The 19422-nt window shown below is 32.1% G+C and overlaps 2 protein-coding genes across 4 annotated transcripts in view; one reads left to right on the forward strand and one right to left on the reverse strand.

The window, feature by feature from the left end:
- Nucleotides 1-19422, forward strand: part of LOC118198867 (uncharacterized) — a 120287-nt gene that overhangs the window by 95262 nt on the left and 5603 nt on the right. The window contains exon 6 of one of the 2 annotated variants that reach the window (XM_085810797.1): nucleotides 704-831. In XM_085810797.1, coding sequence (XP_085666923.1) covers nucleotides 704-831 — 128 coding nt within the window. Of the gene's footprint in view, nucleotides 1-703; nucleotides 837-19422 lie in introns of both variants that reach the window. The other variant, XM_085810798.1, reaches the window with a different exon arrangement.
- Nucleotides 9106-19422, reverse strand: part of Adk2 (Adenosine kinase 2) — a 212525-nt gene continuing 202208 nt past the window's right edge. Inside the window, exon 11 of one of the 2 annotated variants that reach the window (XM_085810799.1) lies at nucleotides 9106-9437. In XM_085810799.1, the coding sequence (XP_085666925.1) occupies nucleotides 9310-9437 (128 nt within the window). In that variant the 3' untranslated portion in view covers nucleotides 9106-9309. Of the gene's footprint in view, nucleotides 9438-11402; nucleotides 11574-19422 lie in introns of those variants that run through there. The other variant, XM_085810800.1, reaches the window with a different exon arrangement.

Raw genomic sequence — 19422 nt, forward strand, 5'->3', positions numbered from 1 at the left:
GGTTTCTTTTAACTTCCATTGCATTACATTGTACAATTTTTGGATACACAAGATGCAAATGTATGAAAAATACTGCAGAAAACAGGGGATAAGTGTATAAGTTAACATTTTTTATGTACTTTAAGCATTCACTTATATAGCAAATCAGCTATTAATTATTCCTACCAATGCTTTATACTCTTCCTACTTGATATATTAGCTTTGAGTGAAAGAAAAAGTTTTAATATTTATGTTGACATTATTTTAAAGCATGGATGATTCAGAACATTTGCTTTAATTGAAACAAATTTTAAGTAGAAAAAGTAAAATATGTTTTGCACAATTATAAGGGATTTATTTATAAATTTTTATTTATTATAATTTATAATTTTTTATAAAAAATATAAAATTATTTTAGTCTCTGTTTTTTTATTACTTCTTTTTGTTTGGAATACAAAAAATACACCAAATGATGTAAAAGGAAACAAAAATTTTAAAATGAAAAGGTATTAATGCATTTTTCTTTTGTATGTGTAATGAATTTAATGATTATTTTTATACCTAATTGTGTTGAAGAAATTTTCCTCATAAATGCATTTATAGGCTAAGAGAAGTAGAAAAAATGTAGGTAGATTTTAATGAAGAATATGCTTATAATTATCATTCATGTTTTTATATAAATGAAATGCTAAAACAGGATGCTTGTGCTTTATTGATGTTCTAGAAAAACGAAGGAAAAGCTGAAGACAAAAAGGAAATGGATAGAACTTTAATTGCTGTAAATGGTTTCCTTGCTGCTCTAAAATCTGAAGATGAAGCCTATAGTAGTGATGAAAGTAACGATTCTGTTTTTTCAGGTGAAGAATGTGAACAAGATTCTTGATTTTAACTATTTATGTATATATCATGTATATATCATTTATACAATTAAATTATGTAAGAATTTTTAAAAAATTAGCTTTCATTATACATGTACATTTCCTTATTTAAATTCTTTGATTAAATTGATGTAGGAGGTAAGTAAATTGGAAGAATGTCTATTATATTAAAGTACATTATCCAAACTCTTGAAATGAAGCAGTGATTAACTATCAGTTTATCTAGGAAATTCAAACAGAAATGAAAAAACTTGTGAGTATGTTCCTGGAAATCCAACCATCATCTATTATTAAGGTAACAGTATATAATTGTAAACACTGAGTTGCAATTTAAAAGCCATTTTAAGTATTTCAGATGTTAATCTGTAAACAAGAATATATATATATATATATATATATATAAAAATTATATATTAAAAAAAAAAATCTAAAAAATACTTCAGTGCTAATGTAGTCATTCAGTAATTGATGCATAATTACTATAATATATATTTTTGTATTAACAGGATAACTTCTTAAATGCATAGATAATCTTATTTTTAGCATTTATGTCAAAATTGGAGCTTTAATTAGTGTATATAAATGTACTAAAATACTTACTTACTTACCTATATATACATCTGTTCCAACGTCGGTACTTTATTGCATTCTTACTCCATTGTATATGGTGTTTGACAAATAATCCAGAAATTAGGAAATGAACATTATGGTTCATAGTTGCAGATATTATTATACTGATATTCAAATTTCCACAATACATAAATGCAGTGAAGAACTGAAGTAAGTGCTATATTTTTCTTTTAACTATGAATGATAATATAAAGTTTTAATGATGTAGTAAGTCTGACATATCTTATTAATACTGTATCTTAGAATGGTAGCTAACTTTTGTAGATGTGTTTTTTTTCCCTGACACCAGTTGTTACGTTATTTTTTCCTTCACATTGGTACGGGGTTCGTAGATTTGGAGTGAATAACAATGGCACTTGATGAAGTATCAAAACACACTTTATTTACCAGTATTAATCAGGAAGCTCCAAAACACTTTTACAGTCGTCGAAGATCTACTATAAACATGCTGGAACAATCAGCGACACAGCCGTCAAGTTGTCAGGCTATAACGGTGGAGACAGCTTCACTGCAAAGCACCAGAGTACAGCTTCCGACTCTGCTCAGTCGTTCTCGGAACTCCACGTACTCTTGAAACTCTCCACACTACGACTCGCGATGCACTCTACGACACACAGAGTACAGCTCCCGACCCTTCGGTTTAGTTATTCCCGGGGCTTGACACACTCTCTCGAAGATGCACTAACTCGCAATACACTAAACACTCTCTCGATGCACTCAGCGCTAGACTTAAAGACACTCGCTCAATGACTTGACTATGAGCTCACTAGATGAGGCACATTCCCCGACTCCGGACTAGCAGGGTTTATATAGCTTTCGGCTTGTGTTCGAGAACATTCTGGGCTAAACCGGTAAGAATTAAAACTGCTTTGCGGGGAAGCCATCTTACCGCACCTGTACATTTAGTAACACTACCCCCTCCCAAGGGCTGCACATCCCAGGCAGTACAATCCTTGGTCAGAAGCATAATTTGATACAAACAAAAGGCAATAGAACAAACAAATAAAATAACTAAAGGAACAAGCATTTACACTATGTACAAGTTATATACACAGATGAAGCACATAACAGTTTTAAATTATACAAATTAAAGTTCATAATGAATTTCAGTCAGTCTTTTCATCAAGTGATACCCGGGTCAGACACTTTTCCACTGCAATTCTTAGGTGTATTCCTGTTTTTCAGATCACAGTATGAAGATTCAGTTCTTTCATACTTTTCATCCACAGGAAAATCTGAAGCAGTTTATTCACCACTCTGTAGTTCATTTTCAGTATGCTTATAGTTCACCTCGGCATTTTTAGCAGATGGTACATGCTTATTTACCTCTATTTCCTGAAAGCCAGTTCCGATGTTTGCACCAAGGTCATGAATAGAATCCGATCCTTTACAAGCGGAAGTATCCAGGTTGAGAATCAAGTCCTTGTTTGCAAAACCTGCACTATGAAGCACATGCCCAGTTTGTGAAGTGGGTAAATTTTCTTGCAATACTGGAGCACACTGCTTAAGCTGCATCTTAGCATCTCCCATCTCTGCATCACATGCACTTTCAGATGGTTCAACACTTACTGCCTGCAACTTCGTAATTTCACTATCAGATTTGACGAACTTAACAGTTGCATTTTCACTTTCTTCCACTTCAGGCACTTGTGAATCAAAAGCTTCTTTCTCGTCTTTTATTTCTTCATGTTTTCCTTTAATACCGTTAGATGTTTCATCCATCATTTCTTGATCTTTCTCAGGTAGTTCATTAGCTACTTCCTTCATTTCTTCATCCTTTGATTCTTCAGATGCCACTTCTCTCTTTTCTACATAATTTTTTATGGCTCCAGTTTCTTATGTAAGCTACCCTTTCACCTGTCGGAGTTGCTCTCGCACCTTTTCTTGGCCGACATTTATTTCTTCTCGTTGAGTTTTCTTCCCTTCCAGTCCGGCTTTCATCTCTTTCAGTCTGGCTTTGATCTCAGCTGACATCTCTTTATATCCAGCTTTTAACTTTTTCAGTTCGGCTTTCATCTCAGCCAAGAAGTCCATCAAAGTCTTCGTTTCCTCCACCATGGCTTTCCTCTGCAGGCGAGTCACTGGCATTCACTCACAAATCCCACTTCTGACACCAGTTGTTGCGTTTTTTTTTTTCTGACACCAGTTGTTACATTATTTTATTCCTTCACGTTCGTAGATTTGGAGTGAATAACGACGACACTAGATGAAGTATCAAAACACACTTTATTTATCAATATTAATCAGAAACCTACAAAACACTTTTATAGTCATCGAAGATCTACTATAAACATGCTGGAACAATCAGTGATACAGCCTTCAGGTTATCATGCTATAATGGTGGAGACAGCTTCACTGCAAAGCACCAGAGTATAGCTTCTGAATCTGCTCGATCATTCTCGGAACTCCACGTACTCTTGAAACTCTCCGCGCTATAATTCGCAATGCACTCGAGGACACAGAGCACAGCTCCTGACTCTTCGGTTCAGTCGTTCCCAGAGGTCAACACACTTTCTCGACGATGCACTAACTTGCGATACACTAAACACTCTCGATGCTAGACTTTGAGACACTCGCTCAATGACTATCAGCTTGCTAGACGAGGCACACTTCCTGACTGCAGACTAGCAGGATTTATATAGCTTTCGGCTTGTGTTCAAGAACATTGTGGGCTAAACCAGTAAGAATTCGTTCCAGAAGGTTCTTTATCCGTCCACAGCATATCGCCAAATGTGGCAATCCTGCCTTCTTTGTTGTTTTATGGCAACCCTAAAACTGCTTTGCGAAGCCATCTTACCTTGTCTGTATATTTAGTAACAATATGTTAAGAAGTGGATCTTAAAAAGTAAGTAATTTTACTAAATTTTTAATTGGAATTTAATATGCAAAGAAATTATATCAGCAAGTAAAATAAAAGTTGAAAATTTCAACCGCTAATGACAGTACACATGCCTTTGAAAAAGTGTTTTTGGTAAAAGTATTCATTTTAAAGTAATTATTATATTTATAAAATATTAATAATTCAGCTTTTTTGTCTCCTGTAAATAAATTTATTCTATTGGAAATAAAAGGTTAAAAATAAAACAATCTATGTGAACAAGAGAAATGGTACTTACATCCTTTTTATCAGTTATGAAAGTTAGTGGAGAAACTGCTAAACTTACACCTTTTATTCTGGCAGAAGTTTGAAGGAACAGATTGCTCTTCATTCAGTAATTTTGAAGTTTTCATATAATTTTCCTAGTTGAATGGATCACAGCTCTTCATATTGCAACACTATTGTTTATTCATCTTGAAATAAAGTTTCATATGATGTTTATCATACATTTTTTTTTTAAGCAGGGATCCTATACCTTAAAAAAATATTCCATTGCATGCTTATTCTGGCTGGTACAAATTGTAGTCATGTTTTCAATATGCACAAGAAAACAGAGAAATAGCAGTTGATTTACATCCTTTTTTCGCATAAAACTGAACTGTTGGTATGCCGGTTAATCATAATAACATAAAACAAGTGAAAATCTGATGTGCATATTGTGATATTACACTTATTCATTATTGCATTATTGTCACTAAATAAATTGTTGAGTGGCAGTTATTGTTTTTTGAATATGGTCTATAGGAAAGAGTTTTAGTGCCAGAAAAACTTTCCTATTAGTAATTTGAATTGTCAGTTGCTATATATATTATTTATTGCTTTTGCATGCTTCACAAAAGAAGCATTTATCACAAACAAGTCTGATTCTAGATCAAGTCATATGTTTTAATAAATCTGGTTTTTTTTTTTTTTTTTTTTTTTTTTTTTTTTAAGTTATGTTTGCATACAGGTCCCCTCCTCCTTAACTAACATTACTCGGAGCTGTTTGTAGCACAGTCTGTCAGATGGACTAATGGTGACATGGGAAAAAGATTCAGTAGAAAAAAAAAAATGTTCAAAAATCATTAGTAAGGGGAAATTTGATGCTGTTATAGTGTATACGGCTGAAAATTTGCATGAAACTTAAATAAAATTCCTTACTTATGTAGTTCATAAATGACAGCAGTGCCAGTAATTCACATAGTAAAGATAAGGGAAAAACACCAAAGTACTTTCTTTTAAATATTAGCTGTGTTCATTAGACATGTCACTTCATCTCAGTGCACATTACTTGTGAAAGTTATTTTATCTTCACCAATTGAATGTAACTGCTTCTTTTCATAAGTTTAGAAGCTGTAACAATTTACATAAAGTACTTCTATCAGTTAATGCACTAAGAGGTATGATTCAAAAGTTTAAAGAAAAATTTAGTAATTTGATGTTGTAGAGAGTAGAAATCGGTGTCAAAAGGACAGTTACTGATAACATAACACATTTGCAATCAATGGTGGCACCCATGGACCATTACTTGCAAAAGCAGTGCCTTGGGTTGGATTTAAATCTTTTGACGGTATGGAAAATCTTGTAGAAAGTTCTCTGCTTCTAACCATACAAGACAAGCTGTATGGAAGAATTAAAACACAAACATTATGATAAATGGGTAGCATTTGTTTTGACATTTTTTATAAAGTTGAAGTTTCTTATAAAGCGAATGTTGATGACCTAGCCCGACAGTTGGAGGAAATTTGGCAAAAAATACTGCAGGAGACCATCTGGAAGCTTTATCAGTGTATGCCATGCCGTGTGGCAGCTTGCATCAAGGCTAGAGCTGGGTCAACGCTTTATTGAGCTCGTTACTTTGTAACTATATAACTCCGAAATAAATCATTCAACTGTTCTGAAATTTTGATGATTTGCTATTCTGTACATAATCTTCCTATCCACCAATTTTTGTCTCCATCAGACAACTCCATAATGTATAGATTTTTTTTTTTTTTAATTTTTATATACAGTGTACTTTTAAAAAGTTAGTGTAATTCGTAGCCAGCAACTAAATTTCTTGATGATGATGAGAGCCACGAAAATTTGAAGATTTTTGGATATCACAAGAAAGACGAAATTTTTGTATGAATGGAATTTGAACAAAAATATTAAATGAAGATCGTAGTGACAGTGCCTCAATCATCAATCAATGGACCTGCGAATGCCTATAGTGTAACTCTAAATCCAAAATATATTGCGATTTTGGCTTTGAGTCGTACTTTAATTTCTTGTGATGGTGATTCAGAAAATCTTTTCTTTATGCAAAATACCTTTTCCTTAAACAAATATTAATAATATTTTATAATTCCTATTTGTCATTTTACTAAATTTAAAATGATAAATTTAAAGTCTGGAATTTTGTGTAAGAACCTTGTGTTTTGGACACATTATATTTGTTTGTTATAAGCATCATTCATTTTATGAATATTAAGCATTTCATTAGATTAGTCAAATTTCATAGCAGGTAACCTTGCCAGTTGTCACTTCTTTAATAATTTTTCTTTTTTCCACTTCATATAAACAATTTGTTGACCCATCTTTAATGAATAATAATACGAATTTTGAACAATCTGATTGCTTCTGATATCTACAATATAAACATTTCAAAACACTTATCTAGAAATGATACCTTTGTATTTCAAGTATTTTTTTACAAAGCAAAACAACAAAATATGAATCAAACTGTTTCAGAACAGAATGAAAAGTCAGCCTAAGTCACTTTGGTACTTTTTCTTTGAATTAACAATTCTTATTCAAAGAAAAAGTACCAAAGTGCTTGAATTGTGCTGTTCTTAAATCTGCAGCATTACTCGGATGTTAATCCTGTGGATCACGAATGACTACCATTTAGCTTCCTATGCTGAGGCAGTGCTTGCTATTTATAGCTTCAAACACATGGTTTCTCTGAATCATTTGTATTATTTCAGATATGAATATTTTTTAACATCCTGTTTTTAAACCTTTGAAAAAGTTTATTTCTATTTTGTAACCTAAAACAGTAAAACTGGACTTCATTTCAAAATTTGTCGTATTTCATTGTAAATGATTATTCCTGTGAAGTATATCATCTAATAATCTAGAGATGGGCGCATCAATTACATTCAGAAAATAAGCTATTGATGAAAGTGAAAATTTGATAGGGGGAAAATCCAATATTTTAAGAGAAGATTAAGTATGAAACACTAAACTCTTTGACATTCAATAAAGCATTTTTGAAGAAATCTAATTTTGTCATGAGAAACTACAAGGTATGCTTAAGCTCTGCGTAATTGCTCTGCTTAACGGACTTCAACTTCTTTCTTTTATGTGTTTAAGGATCATGGTGCTCTTGCTTTTGCTAGGTCAGCTGTCTCAACAGTTAGCTATACAGCAGTATTATCCCTTTAGGGAAAATTTGTAGCAGTCTCTTTTAGATATTCACTTTTCCTTAACATCTGTGTTTCTGATCTTTACAGCGGATATTATTTTTTATCAAATGAAAAAATCCCGATGTATGAAAACAAATTAATTATCAAGTTTTTGCAGCATCATATCAAATATTTTACTTTGCAGTTGTAGTTCCCCATGACATGGGTGATAGGTGATGAAGGATGTTAAGCTGCAACTTATTTGTAATGTGGTAGTGGGTAATTTAATTATAATTAGTAATGTTTTTATGTACAGTTAAATCTAGATTTAATTAATCATTGGCATTGGTAATAATGTTAAATAGGGTGACACTTAAAACAGACCTGTAAATATGGAATGAAACAAAAATCTCATTGAAATGTGTAAATGAAAGACATTATGTATATAAAATTTAATCACAATTTCTGAAAATTTGTTTTATATATTAAATTTGTGTTTAGGAGAAAAAAAAAATTCATATTCGAATTATTTTACTATCTAAACTGTTTTATAAATAATTTGATCTTCTATTTCATATTTGATTCAAGTCTATCTCTGGGAGGGGGAAGTGCAGTTGCAGTACAATTTGTTATTTTTCTCCACATTCTCAGCGTAACATTACTTTCTTCATTGTACTCCAAAAGTTGATAAATTGATATCATTGAACACATAATTTTGAATTGGGTTAGATAGAAACTTTCATCAGATTGCATTCAATTCTGATTCATAATTAAATTTCATTTTTTATGTAAATTACTTTTCATTTCTTGAATTTGTGACAATTCATGATACCAAGAATATTGAGTTTCAGTGCTTTATTTCAAGATTTTGATTCTGAATCATTAAAATGATTTAAAATAACTGAATTATTCCCATATGAAGGGCTGTGATTCAGGAAACTTGATACAGATTGCTTAACTTGTATGCAAAAAAATAAAATAATAATAATAATAAAAAAATTTGTCAAATATGTCTTCATGAAATTAGAATTCAACTGTACATTGATTCTTATGAATCCTTGTAAGATATGTGTATACCTAGCCCTTGTCAAATGATTCCATCCTTTGCATGAGTTTCACAAGTAAGATCATGCACACAGTGGATCCACAATATTTGAATATTTGATAATGAATTTATTATCAAGCACATAATGGTGAAATTTAGAATTTTGCAAAGAAGCAATTTTTAGTGCATGTATTTCACTTATATTGTTTTATAAATTTTAACTTTTAATTTGAGAACATTATCTTAATCTCTAAACTAAGTACATGATATAAATTTTATACTTTTTTGGATTAAATATTTAAAATGATCTGTTTAAATTATAACAGCTGCTCATGAAAGCAATTTTTATTATGAAAAAACTTGTACAAATACTTCACCTAGTATCTATAAATAATAATCATAAAAAATAATGCATTTTAAATAAAGAATACATGTATACAAAATATTAAAGCCCAAAAAAGAAAATCATTTTGATTTAAATCAAGTTTCTGTTATAATCTCATATGGTCCTGCTTAGGAAATATGTTATTATTATTCTATAAAATTTGACTTTTCTGGTAAAGTACATCCGGACTGCTTAATTACTTCAGTAGCAGCGTATATCCCACATCTAATGCATACATCTAATGGTTTCTCCATTATGTATTGAGCTAGAAATCCTAAAAAAGGGGACAAAATGTTTATACATAAAAATTTATAACATTGCATAAAAGTAGCAGATAAATATTACTTAATAAATAAAATAAAAGGTTTTCTGTATTGAAGACTTAAGTTGGAATGAAGTTAAAAATGTTCTAGGTTCACATCCTGAAACCACATTTAAACATTAATAACATGGGTAAGTTTCTTAAATGACCCGTTTGCTTCTTCAGCTGGTCGTCAATTTAATTGAGCTATTCATTCCACTCCAGCTGATGAAGTTCACAGGTCATTTGAGAAAACTCTTTTACTAAATATAAATATGGTTTTAGTTTGCATACCTAGAACATTTTATTTCATTTTTAATCTTCCATGTAATTAAAAAAATCATATGAATTGTATAAATTTTCTTGTAAGGAAACAATCTTTGCAAATATGACTTTCAAGTTATTTTAAGAGTTTTATGTTATATTTTGATTTCTTCAAATTTATTGATTCTATTTAAGAACGGCTTATAATTTAATAGCTTCAGACAATTTATATTCTAATTAAAACTTTGTAGTTTTAAAATTTGATTTTACAATAAAAAGTAGGTACTGATACTAACAGAACTATTGCAAGCAAATTACACCTTACTTAAGCATTTTTCTTTGTAGCATCTTGGCACAAAGTTCTAAAAATTTTTATAGTCACATCTTTTTTTGGTTCTTGAAAGTGTTAAAAAAGCGAGCTTCCCTAAATTTTAAAATGAATTTTTCCATGCAGTGATTGTTTTCATCTTACTAGTTGATTTATTCGTGGGTTTTGGGTGCAAGATTTGATTTGATGGATTTTGAGTTCAATTTCGATGATGGAGCAGTAATAGTGAACAGCTTCAAGAAAATGAATGCTCTTGATGGTTCTGAGGATCACAGCATGTGAGAAGGCAAACTCAACAGTGAAAATAGGTACATCTTGGAAGCTCTAGCAGATGACACTGATAGCAATTCCAGCAACACTGAATGATTTGAAGCTTAGGGAGTAACAGTGAGCAACAACAATAAGGGCGACCAAGATTCGATATACGGAAAAAAGGAAATGAAGAATCTTACAACACATCTTGTTCTATGAAGAAAAGTATATTACTACTATTAGCATGTTGAACTTGTATAATGCTATTTTTAATATAATTCAGGTGGTATTATATACAAAAGGTTGTTTTTTGCCATTAATGAAAGTTTTCACGTTAATATGTGGTATTTCCATTTATCATAACCTGTCGTAGACATTCTGTATTAATCGGTTTCACGACAAAAAATATGTAATTGGAGAATGTCCATTTCCCTTTTTTAAATTTGTAAGGAAAATATTTAAAATAAAATTAATTTTACATAAAAGTATTAGGATAGTGATTAACTTCAAAACTATAATTGGAATAATACAAAAGTGGGAACATTAGAAATTGACCATTGGTTGTATAGGTATAGTCCCATCCTAGTTTTAAGGGAAAAACCGTGGGGAAGAGCACCTCAACCTCTTGAGAGGACTTTTAGCTCGCTATATATTTTGAGTACCACCCTCATGCTGCACTGACAGTATTCTCTTACAAATATCCATGCCTTCTCAAACCCAAACATTTCAATACAGCAGTCACTATCACTAACTACTGAGTCAGCTAGTGGAAATAGTAGTAATAAATAGCTGATGATATATAATGTGTAGTTTTTACCACTACAAAAACATGAAAATTCTTTTTTTTTTTTTTTTCTGTGAAACCTCATGGCTAAGCACATAGTTTGAGAAATGCTGATATAACTTAATTTCAAGGAATTGAATAATGTTGACAAAACTACTTATTTTAGTTCTTTTACATAAAATCTTCTACATATAGTTAGATTCCTTCAGTAAATTAATTGATTTTTGAAAATATTCCTCTTTCATGAAAATCACGTTATGAATACTTTGTTTAAAAGTAAGTATATTTCCCTTAATATTTAAAAACATAATGCAAAATTAATAATATTTTATTTAGTAATCTTTTTTGATGAAAACTTGCTGGATATGATGCAAACTCATAACATAGTGTGTGTAAATACAGTAAACCCTTGCTGAACATAGAGGCTATGTCATTAACACGCTGCACGGGCAGGAAAATCATGTTCTGCAAAGTTAAGTTTCTATAGGGAAAAAAAAAAAAAGAATTAGTTATAGTCTGGATTCAGAAGTATGTATAATTTATATAAAACTATATACTATTGTAAATAAAGAGGGAAAATGATAATTGAAAGGATTTCTTTTACTGCTGTTTTTACTGTTAGATACATGACAGTTATTTTTTTTAAATAGCTGGTTATTTTTGCCCGGCCCAATATCTGGGGCACTCATTAAAGGCTCTTTATTTTCTTCACTATCACTGTTTTCACCATCTGCTGGTGTAATAAGAACATCCAATTCTTCATTTGTGATTTTACAACTGTCATTCTTGACTAATTCTTAGATTTCTTCTTCCAAGTCTGAAAATTCTTCACAGTTCTATTCAGTTGCTTCCAAAATGCCCATGGTGTGTTGTGCTTTCCTTCATCTTATTTGTAGATATTGTAATGTGCCTGACAACATACCTGGAATTTTTTTTATGATTCCTTGATCCATTTGTTGGATTAAGGAAGTGATGTTTGGTAAAAGGAATAAAAACTCTACATTTGGATGAAATATTGTGAGGGCTTTGACAGTGTCCTGAAGCATTATCTAAAATTAGGAGAACTTTAAAGCTTATGTTTTACATATTGAAATAAATATGATAAATGAATTTGCAAATCAATCAATAAAGAGGGCTGTTGCAACATGGCGAATACTCTGTAACATGCCACACATAGTTGAAATTCTCACGTTGAAAAAATTAAATGGAGTCAAAAAGCAGGTATACACAAAATCATGTTCCAAGTTCAGCAAGGGTTTGTTGTATATTTCATTACCTTGTAGCTGTCACTTCATGAACACATAAAAATACACAATTGCTCTTAGCTTAGATGATGGTAATTAATTATTTCTTCTTATAATTTTCAAAGCTATATAATTAGAGCATGTTAAAGGAATCCATTATATCAAAAAGAGGTAAGTTTTAGAATTGTAATTGTTTTATATTTTAAAATTATTTCTTTAGGAATAGAAAAGTCCCTTGTTGTTTAATTAGGTTGATGCCTTTGCTGTGGATGTCAAAATGCCTCTTTTGAAAGCTGTCATATAAATGTACACACACATAAAAAAAACTTAAGCTGGAGACCATGAAACATAACATGCAAATGATTAGAATTTCAGGACTATTTATGTTAAAATTGTTGTAAAAATGTACAACTGATAGGGTACTTTGACGATTTTCCACCGTAATACTCTTACTTTCTTAATCTGTGGTCCTTAAAAACCTTCCCTAAATGGTCATTCTAGGTTTCCAAAAAAGGCAAAAACTAAAATTCAAATTAACTGTATACAACACCCTATAGCTAAAAAATCTTAAAAGTTTGGAATTACAAATGACAGTCTCCTGTCACCTTTTCTCTTCCCCAAACTAACATTTAATTGAAATCTACTGGTTACCTTGCCCACAAACTTTCCACTTTAGTCCTAGCCTTCTTTTTTGTTGCCTATTTGGTGGTGTATTTGTAAACCAATGAGACATCAATAAACTGCACTTTGTTGAAAATCAATCATATTTCTGCATCATGTTCTTCATTTGTATTTTGCGAGATAACGATAGGAGATATTTTTGACTGCCTGTTTTAAAATCTGTATGAATGAGATCCAGAAGTTCAATAAAAGACTTTCGTATTTCTATTTTTTGTACTCAGTCGCAAGTAATGTATATTAAATTATATATGTATTGTTGATTTGTTGCATGTCTGATAGTTCAGTAGTTTTGCAGTCATTTTAAATTCTTATTTGATAAACAATAGTCGTTTCCTCTGTTACATAGTAGAAAACTGGTTCGAACTGTATCTTTGGAAGGAAAAAAATGCAATGATATCTCACATTTAATGTTAATAGTCAAAATCTGTATGTGATCATAATATCAATATCCATGATGCTAGTGCCATTAAAGAAACATATCACTCATAGTTGTTCCAAGTAAATATACTTTCAAAAATATAATGAGCTATTTGAATTGAGGTTTATTTGATGTGGCTAGGAGAGTAAACCAAAACATCAGTGTCTATGTTGTATGTTACAAAGTATTTGCAAACAAGTGTATGAAACCTGCAAAATTGAACTAGCACTTAGAAATGAAACATGTAAATCATAAACCTGTTGAATTTTTTCATTATGTGTTGTAAAAAATCAACTACAGGTTTCTAATGTAGGTTCCATAACTAAAAAGTGTATGTCTATGCATTGCAAAGAGGAGGCTATTCTATAGGTGAAGCCTTATACTTTGTTATGAAAGATATAGTTAAAAATAGGTTTGGTGAAAATTTTTCCAAGGACATTGAAAAATGTAATGAAATTTCATGGGTTCATGACACTTTCCAGTGAGTGCCATATTAAAGATAAAACTATTATTAAATGAAAGAGAACAATTAATTTTATTCTAAAATGAGGGAAAAAAAGATAATTTGTGGATTTAGTTCCCAGTGAAACCAGAATATAGTGAATTGTATAATGATGCATTAAAAACTATTATCCAGTTTGCTTATATCTGTATGAGAAAGGGCTTTCATCACTAAAACCCAAATAGAAACAAAACACTCAGTTGACTTAATATATGTGCAATCTTAGACTTGAACATATCAAAATAATCCAAACATAGAACAGTTGTGCAAGAGGTAGGTTCATCCAGCTCATTACTGTGAGTACCAGCATTTAAAAAAAAAAAATTCTGTAAGATATAGATGATTCAAACCAACGGCCTTGAATTATTGAAAATTAATACAAAATTTCTTCTTAATAAAAGTTTAAATTTAAATAAATTTTAATTAACTATATTTTAAATATGCTAAAATACTGTTTTCGAAGGAATTAAAAGTAAGGAGGCTTACAGAACATTCAAATTTACAAGTTTGAGAAATGCACTATTTGAAATACTAACTCGACTTAAAGATACACCTATTGGTACAACTTTCGGATTTAGAGAAAAGTATATTAAATCAATAAAATTTATCAGCCATCATTTTATTTTGGTTGCATGATATGATATCAGCAACAATGGATACGAAAAGATATCTGCAATCACTGTAGACGTTTTAGACATCCCAGACACACAAATGCTCGAGAGAATCATACAATCAGAAGAATCAATCATGATCATCTAATGATATCAAAAACCTCAGTGGTTTTCTCCGAGTGGCACGACTGCTTTATTATCAATCATGAGATTTTTTAATGACATAGATATTATCTAAATGAATGAAAGTTTATGAAAACAGGCAACTTAAAGGCAGGTCTTCATGAAGCTGTGCCACTCAGATGGATAAGCCAGCTACCACTGATCTCTCAACATAGGCAAGGCCATCATTACTTAGTTCAGTTTATCCTTACGCAGTGTCCGATTGGAAGCACTGTAGAATTCTATTTCTCATTGTGCTGATGACCACTGCATATGTGGAGGAGGAGTAACCAGCCTTCTGATTCCACTTCTGTTAATACTCTTCTTGATACTTGTCAATTAGGGAAGCCATGTCTTTGAAAAGCTGATCTTTTTAAATGGTGCTATAAACTTCAGTTCGAGATCACATGTACATTGACATTCTGGAGTTGATTCAGCACCTGAATGGCTTTTACTATCAAGATAGTGCTCAAGCACATATTTCATAACTTTCTGAATAGTGTTCAAGACTAATATTTTTCATGGCTAAATTCTCGGACTTATCACCAAGGTTATTCTATCTCAGAGCTATCACTCTGATATTTTGACAAATTGTCTTTTTAGCATTTGGGAATGCTTAGACAATTTGTCAAAATATCACTGAGTTAGCTCATCAGTTGTGAAATTTGTTGTAGAACAATAAAAGTTAATCGATTCTGTGCTGCACCAGATATTAACTTGTATAGGTGTCATGGAAATATTTAAGCATATACCGTATTTATGTGAATCTAATGTGCATCCCCATTTTAAAACTTTAAATAATAAAAAAATTGTTTGTCGGCGAATGTAATGTGCATCAATGGTATGAGGAATTTATTGAATCTTATTTTATACAAACATGGATTTGTATATAAACTATCAATCAATGGTATGATAATTTTATTTAAATTTAGATACCATATTTTATACAACAATGGATTTATACATAAAGTAGCACAACATAGAATTAACCTATTAGTGGGCTATTGTTATGTGAAACAATCATTGTTAATTACCACTACCGTAACTAGCGTCTACATCCCGAAGCAGCAACCTATGAAAGAGGCGATTCTATTATTTTCATCGGGGAGTAGGGGAGTTAGAATGGTTTTCTGAGGAATGCAATGGCAGTGGACTATATGTTTGCTTGCTAAGGTGCTTGCTAATCCACGTTTATCTATTTAAACTTCAAAAGATTTAAGATGAAGCGAATATATTTAACACAATAGAACACAATCTTAAGACTTGTAAATCTTTTAAAAGACAACAGCAAATTTTTAAACATTACTGTAAAAAATATCTTCTCTTCTAATTATAATAAATAATGAGATAATGCATGGATGAATTGTTAATTATATGATAACTGTGCATTTATAAAAAGTTTTTAATAATGAACTATAAAATAATATTTTTAATTATCGATGCATTGTTTTTTAAAAGATTTACAAGTCTTAAGCTTGCGTTCTGTTGTGTTAAATATATTCACTTCATCTTAAATCTTCTGAAGTTTAAATAGATAAACGCGGATTTATAAAGGTAAATTATCTATTTGCCCTCTATCAGCAAACCAAAAAAACTGCCTAATATTTCTCTGAAAGTAACCGCAGAAACTAAGGCAATCCACCTTTGCAATTGGCATTCCTCAGAAAACCATTCTAACTTCCCTACTCCCCAATGAAAATAATAGAATCGCCTCTCTCATAGGCTGCCGTTTTGAGATGTAGACGCTAGTCACTACCGTATATACGGTACCTATCGTAAAATATGAACATGAAAATCATAACATTTCTATAGCTATCAATTTCTACAAACCGTGATTAATAGTAATCGTCTTTATTCACTAATGTTTCCATCATTGGAATCCTCGCAGCTCTCTTCGTCAGAAGCAGATTCATTTCTTCTTTCCTCATCATCATCCTCGGCGTTCCAGAGCACGTCATCTTCACTACCATTCAATGAATTTGAAATGCAGCATTTCTTGAAAGATTTCACAATCATTGGATCTTTGATACTTTTCCAGGCAGCAGAAACCCAGTGTGCAACAATGTGCGGTGCAGTACGCTGAATTTTTCCTATCGGGGTCAATTCACGGTTTGGCTCACAAAACCATTTTTCGTACTCCGCCTGAACGCACCTCTTAAAAGGTTTTTTTATACTAACGTCCAGTGGTTGTAACACAGACGTCATCCCTCCAGGAATGATTACAAGATCACTGCCTAGGCTGCGCGTGTTCTTTTTCACGTCGTCGGTGAGATAACCACGAAATGCGTCCAGACAAAGCATTGATGGTGGATTGAAGAGCCCACCGGGACGGCGTTCCCATACGTTTTGGAGCCAATCAAGCATTAATGATTCCGTCATCCACCCCTTCTCTTGGTTTCGAATCAGGACATGATCTGGGAACAGCTTTTCATTCTTAGGGGTTTTAAGGCTTGTTTTCCGTTTGAAGATTAAGAAAGAGGGAAGTTTGCACCTGTCTGCTGTTATTGCCAGCATCACTGTTACGCGTTGTTTTACACATCCCCAAGTTTTAATGATAACTTCCTTAGTCCCCTTCTCCGTAATGGTGTAGTTATGAGGCATATCAAACCAAATTGGCGTCTCGTCAGCGTTGCCAATTTGCCCCATTGAAAAATTCTTTTCCTTCCGAAGTGTGATGACATATCGCTGAAATGTTAGTAGTTTTCCTTCAAAATCTGCAGGAAGCTTTTGGCATATTGTTAGGCGTCTTAGAGATAAGCCCATCCGCTTCATAAACCGATCCACCCATCCACGGCTAGCCTTAAAGTCTTGTTTCAGTATTCCAAGAACTTCAGCCTCCTCTTTTGCTTTATTTCTTATGGTGTCACTAGTCACAGGTTGTTCATTTTTCTTCCTTTCACGTACAAATTCCAAAACTTTTTCTTCAATTTTAGGGTGTCTTCCTTTGCGAGAGCCAGTGAATTTCTTTCTACTAGCTTTAGTTGCAAACAGTGCCAATTTCTGTTGCCGCCACGAGCGAACACTGCTCTCAGCTACGCTGAACTCTCTTCTGCCTTTCTATTGCCATTTTTTTTTCAGCATAAAGAATTACTTTACATTTGAAAGTAGCGTCATATGACATTCTCCTCAGTTTGCCCTCCCTTTCGTGACTACGTACTCTGCAGTTTGTATCCTCTATGCAATAATGTGTCAACGATAAATGTAACGGTAAATCTAGTCGACAAATACAGTAATCCATTGTTACGATTTAAATTTGGTTGACGTCATCGGCAAACTTTGCACTCGAATCTAATGCGCACCCCAATTTTGAATATTACATTTGGCCAAAAACGATGCACATTACATTCGTGTAAATACGGTATATTTGTTTCTATTTCTTGTCCTCAAATTCTAATCATTTGCACATTGCCTCAAACTATACATAAATGCCAAGTTTCACTAAGGAGTTAATTTTTCAGTGGGTGCATATATGTGTATGAGGCACATCCAGAAAGTAGGGCCATAAATAGAAAGGAAACAGTTACATGGAAATATTTAGTAGAGCATTAGATACAGCAGTTGTTGACTATTTTTCAACATATTTACTACTCTGGAATTCAGATACCATGCAATCAAATTTGTATTCCTGTCACTGCCATGAAATTGGAACCAGTGTATCTGCATCCCTTCATCACTTTGAAAATGCTATCTGTCAAAAATTTTGTAAGGTGTAAGAAAAAGATAATTTTCTGGAAGTGAGATCAGGAGTTAAGGATGCATGATTAACCCTTTAGCTTATAATTACGCTTCAGAGGCGTTGCAAGGTTATAGGACCAAATGAATAAGATGCCTCAGAAGCGTTGCAAGGTTATCGGCCCAAACATGAATAAGACGCCTGAGAAGCGTCGCAAGGTTATTGGCCCAAACACCAAAAAGACGCCTCAGAGTCGTCATAACTCTACCGGGTGAAACATAAACAAAACATTTCAGAAACTTGATGGGGCCTCTGCCCCATGAGAGACATTCCAGAGGCACGAGTTCAGTTACTTCTCATTCGCATTCGACGTTACATCGTTTGTAAAGAAGTATTATAAAATCACTCATTATAATGTCTTCCAAAAAAAAAAAAAATTAGTATTGAGAACAGTGATGACTTTTATACCAGTAGTAGTGACATTGTACATTTCGCACGAAAAGCTACTAAGCAACTGGTGATTAGCTAAGAAGCCGATAATGAAAATTATTATCAACCACCCGAGTTGTGGATCTGGAAAAAAAAAACGAGAACCAACCAAAGATATGGAAATTCTTGGAATAAAAGCTGCAACATTAGATTAGTTGAATACAAGCAAAGAGGAAATGGAGGTTTTAAATATAATGTTTAATAGTATGTTTTGGGAAAATCTTGTGACGGAGACAAATCTATACGTGGAACAAGTGATAAATAATGAAAATAAAAAAAGAAAAATTGATGAAGCTTGATTTCCTATTGACTGTGATGAACTAAAAATATATATTGCTCTTGATCTAAGAGGGCCATTATTGCAACTCCAATATTTAGAGAAACGATGCCGTACAAAAGATTTTTACAAATAAGTAGATTTTTGCAAATAATGAGGTGGCCAATAAAAGTGATAAATTAAGTAAAACAAAGCCTGTAATAAATTCTTCAACCAACAATTCCAAGAAATATATACTATGCAAGAGGACATTGCAATTCATGAATCATTAGT

The sequence above is a fragment of the Stegodyphus dumicola genome, chromosome 2, assembly GCF_044657685.1.
Source record: "Stegodyphus dumicola isolate Sdum_Otavi_A_Nest chromosome 2, ASM4465768v1".
Classification (NCBI taxonomy): Eukaryota; Metazoa; Arthropoda; class Arachnida; order Araneae; family Eresidae; genus Stegodyphus; species Stegodyphus dumicola.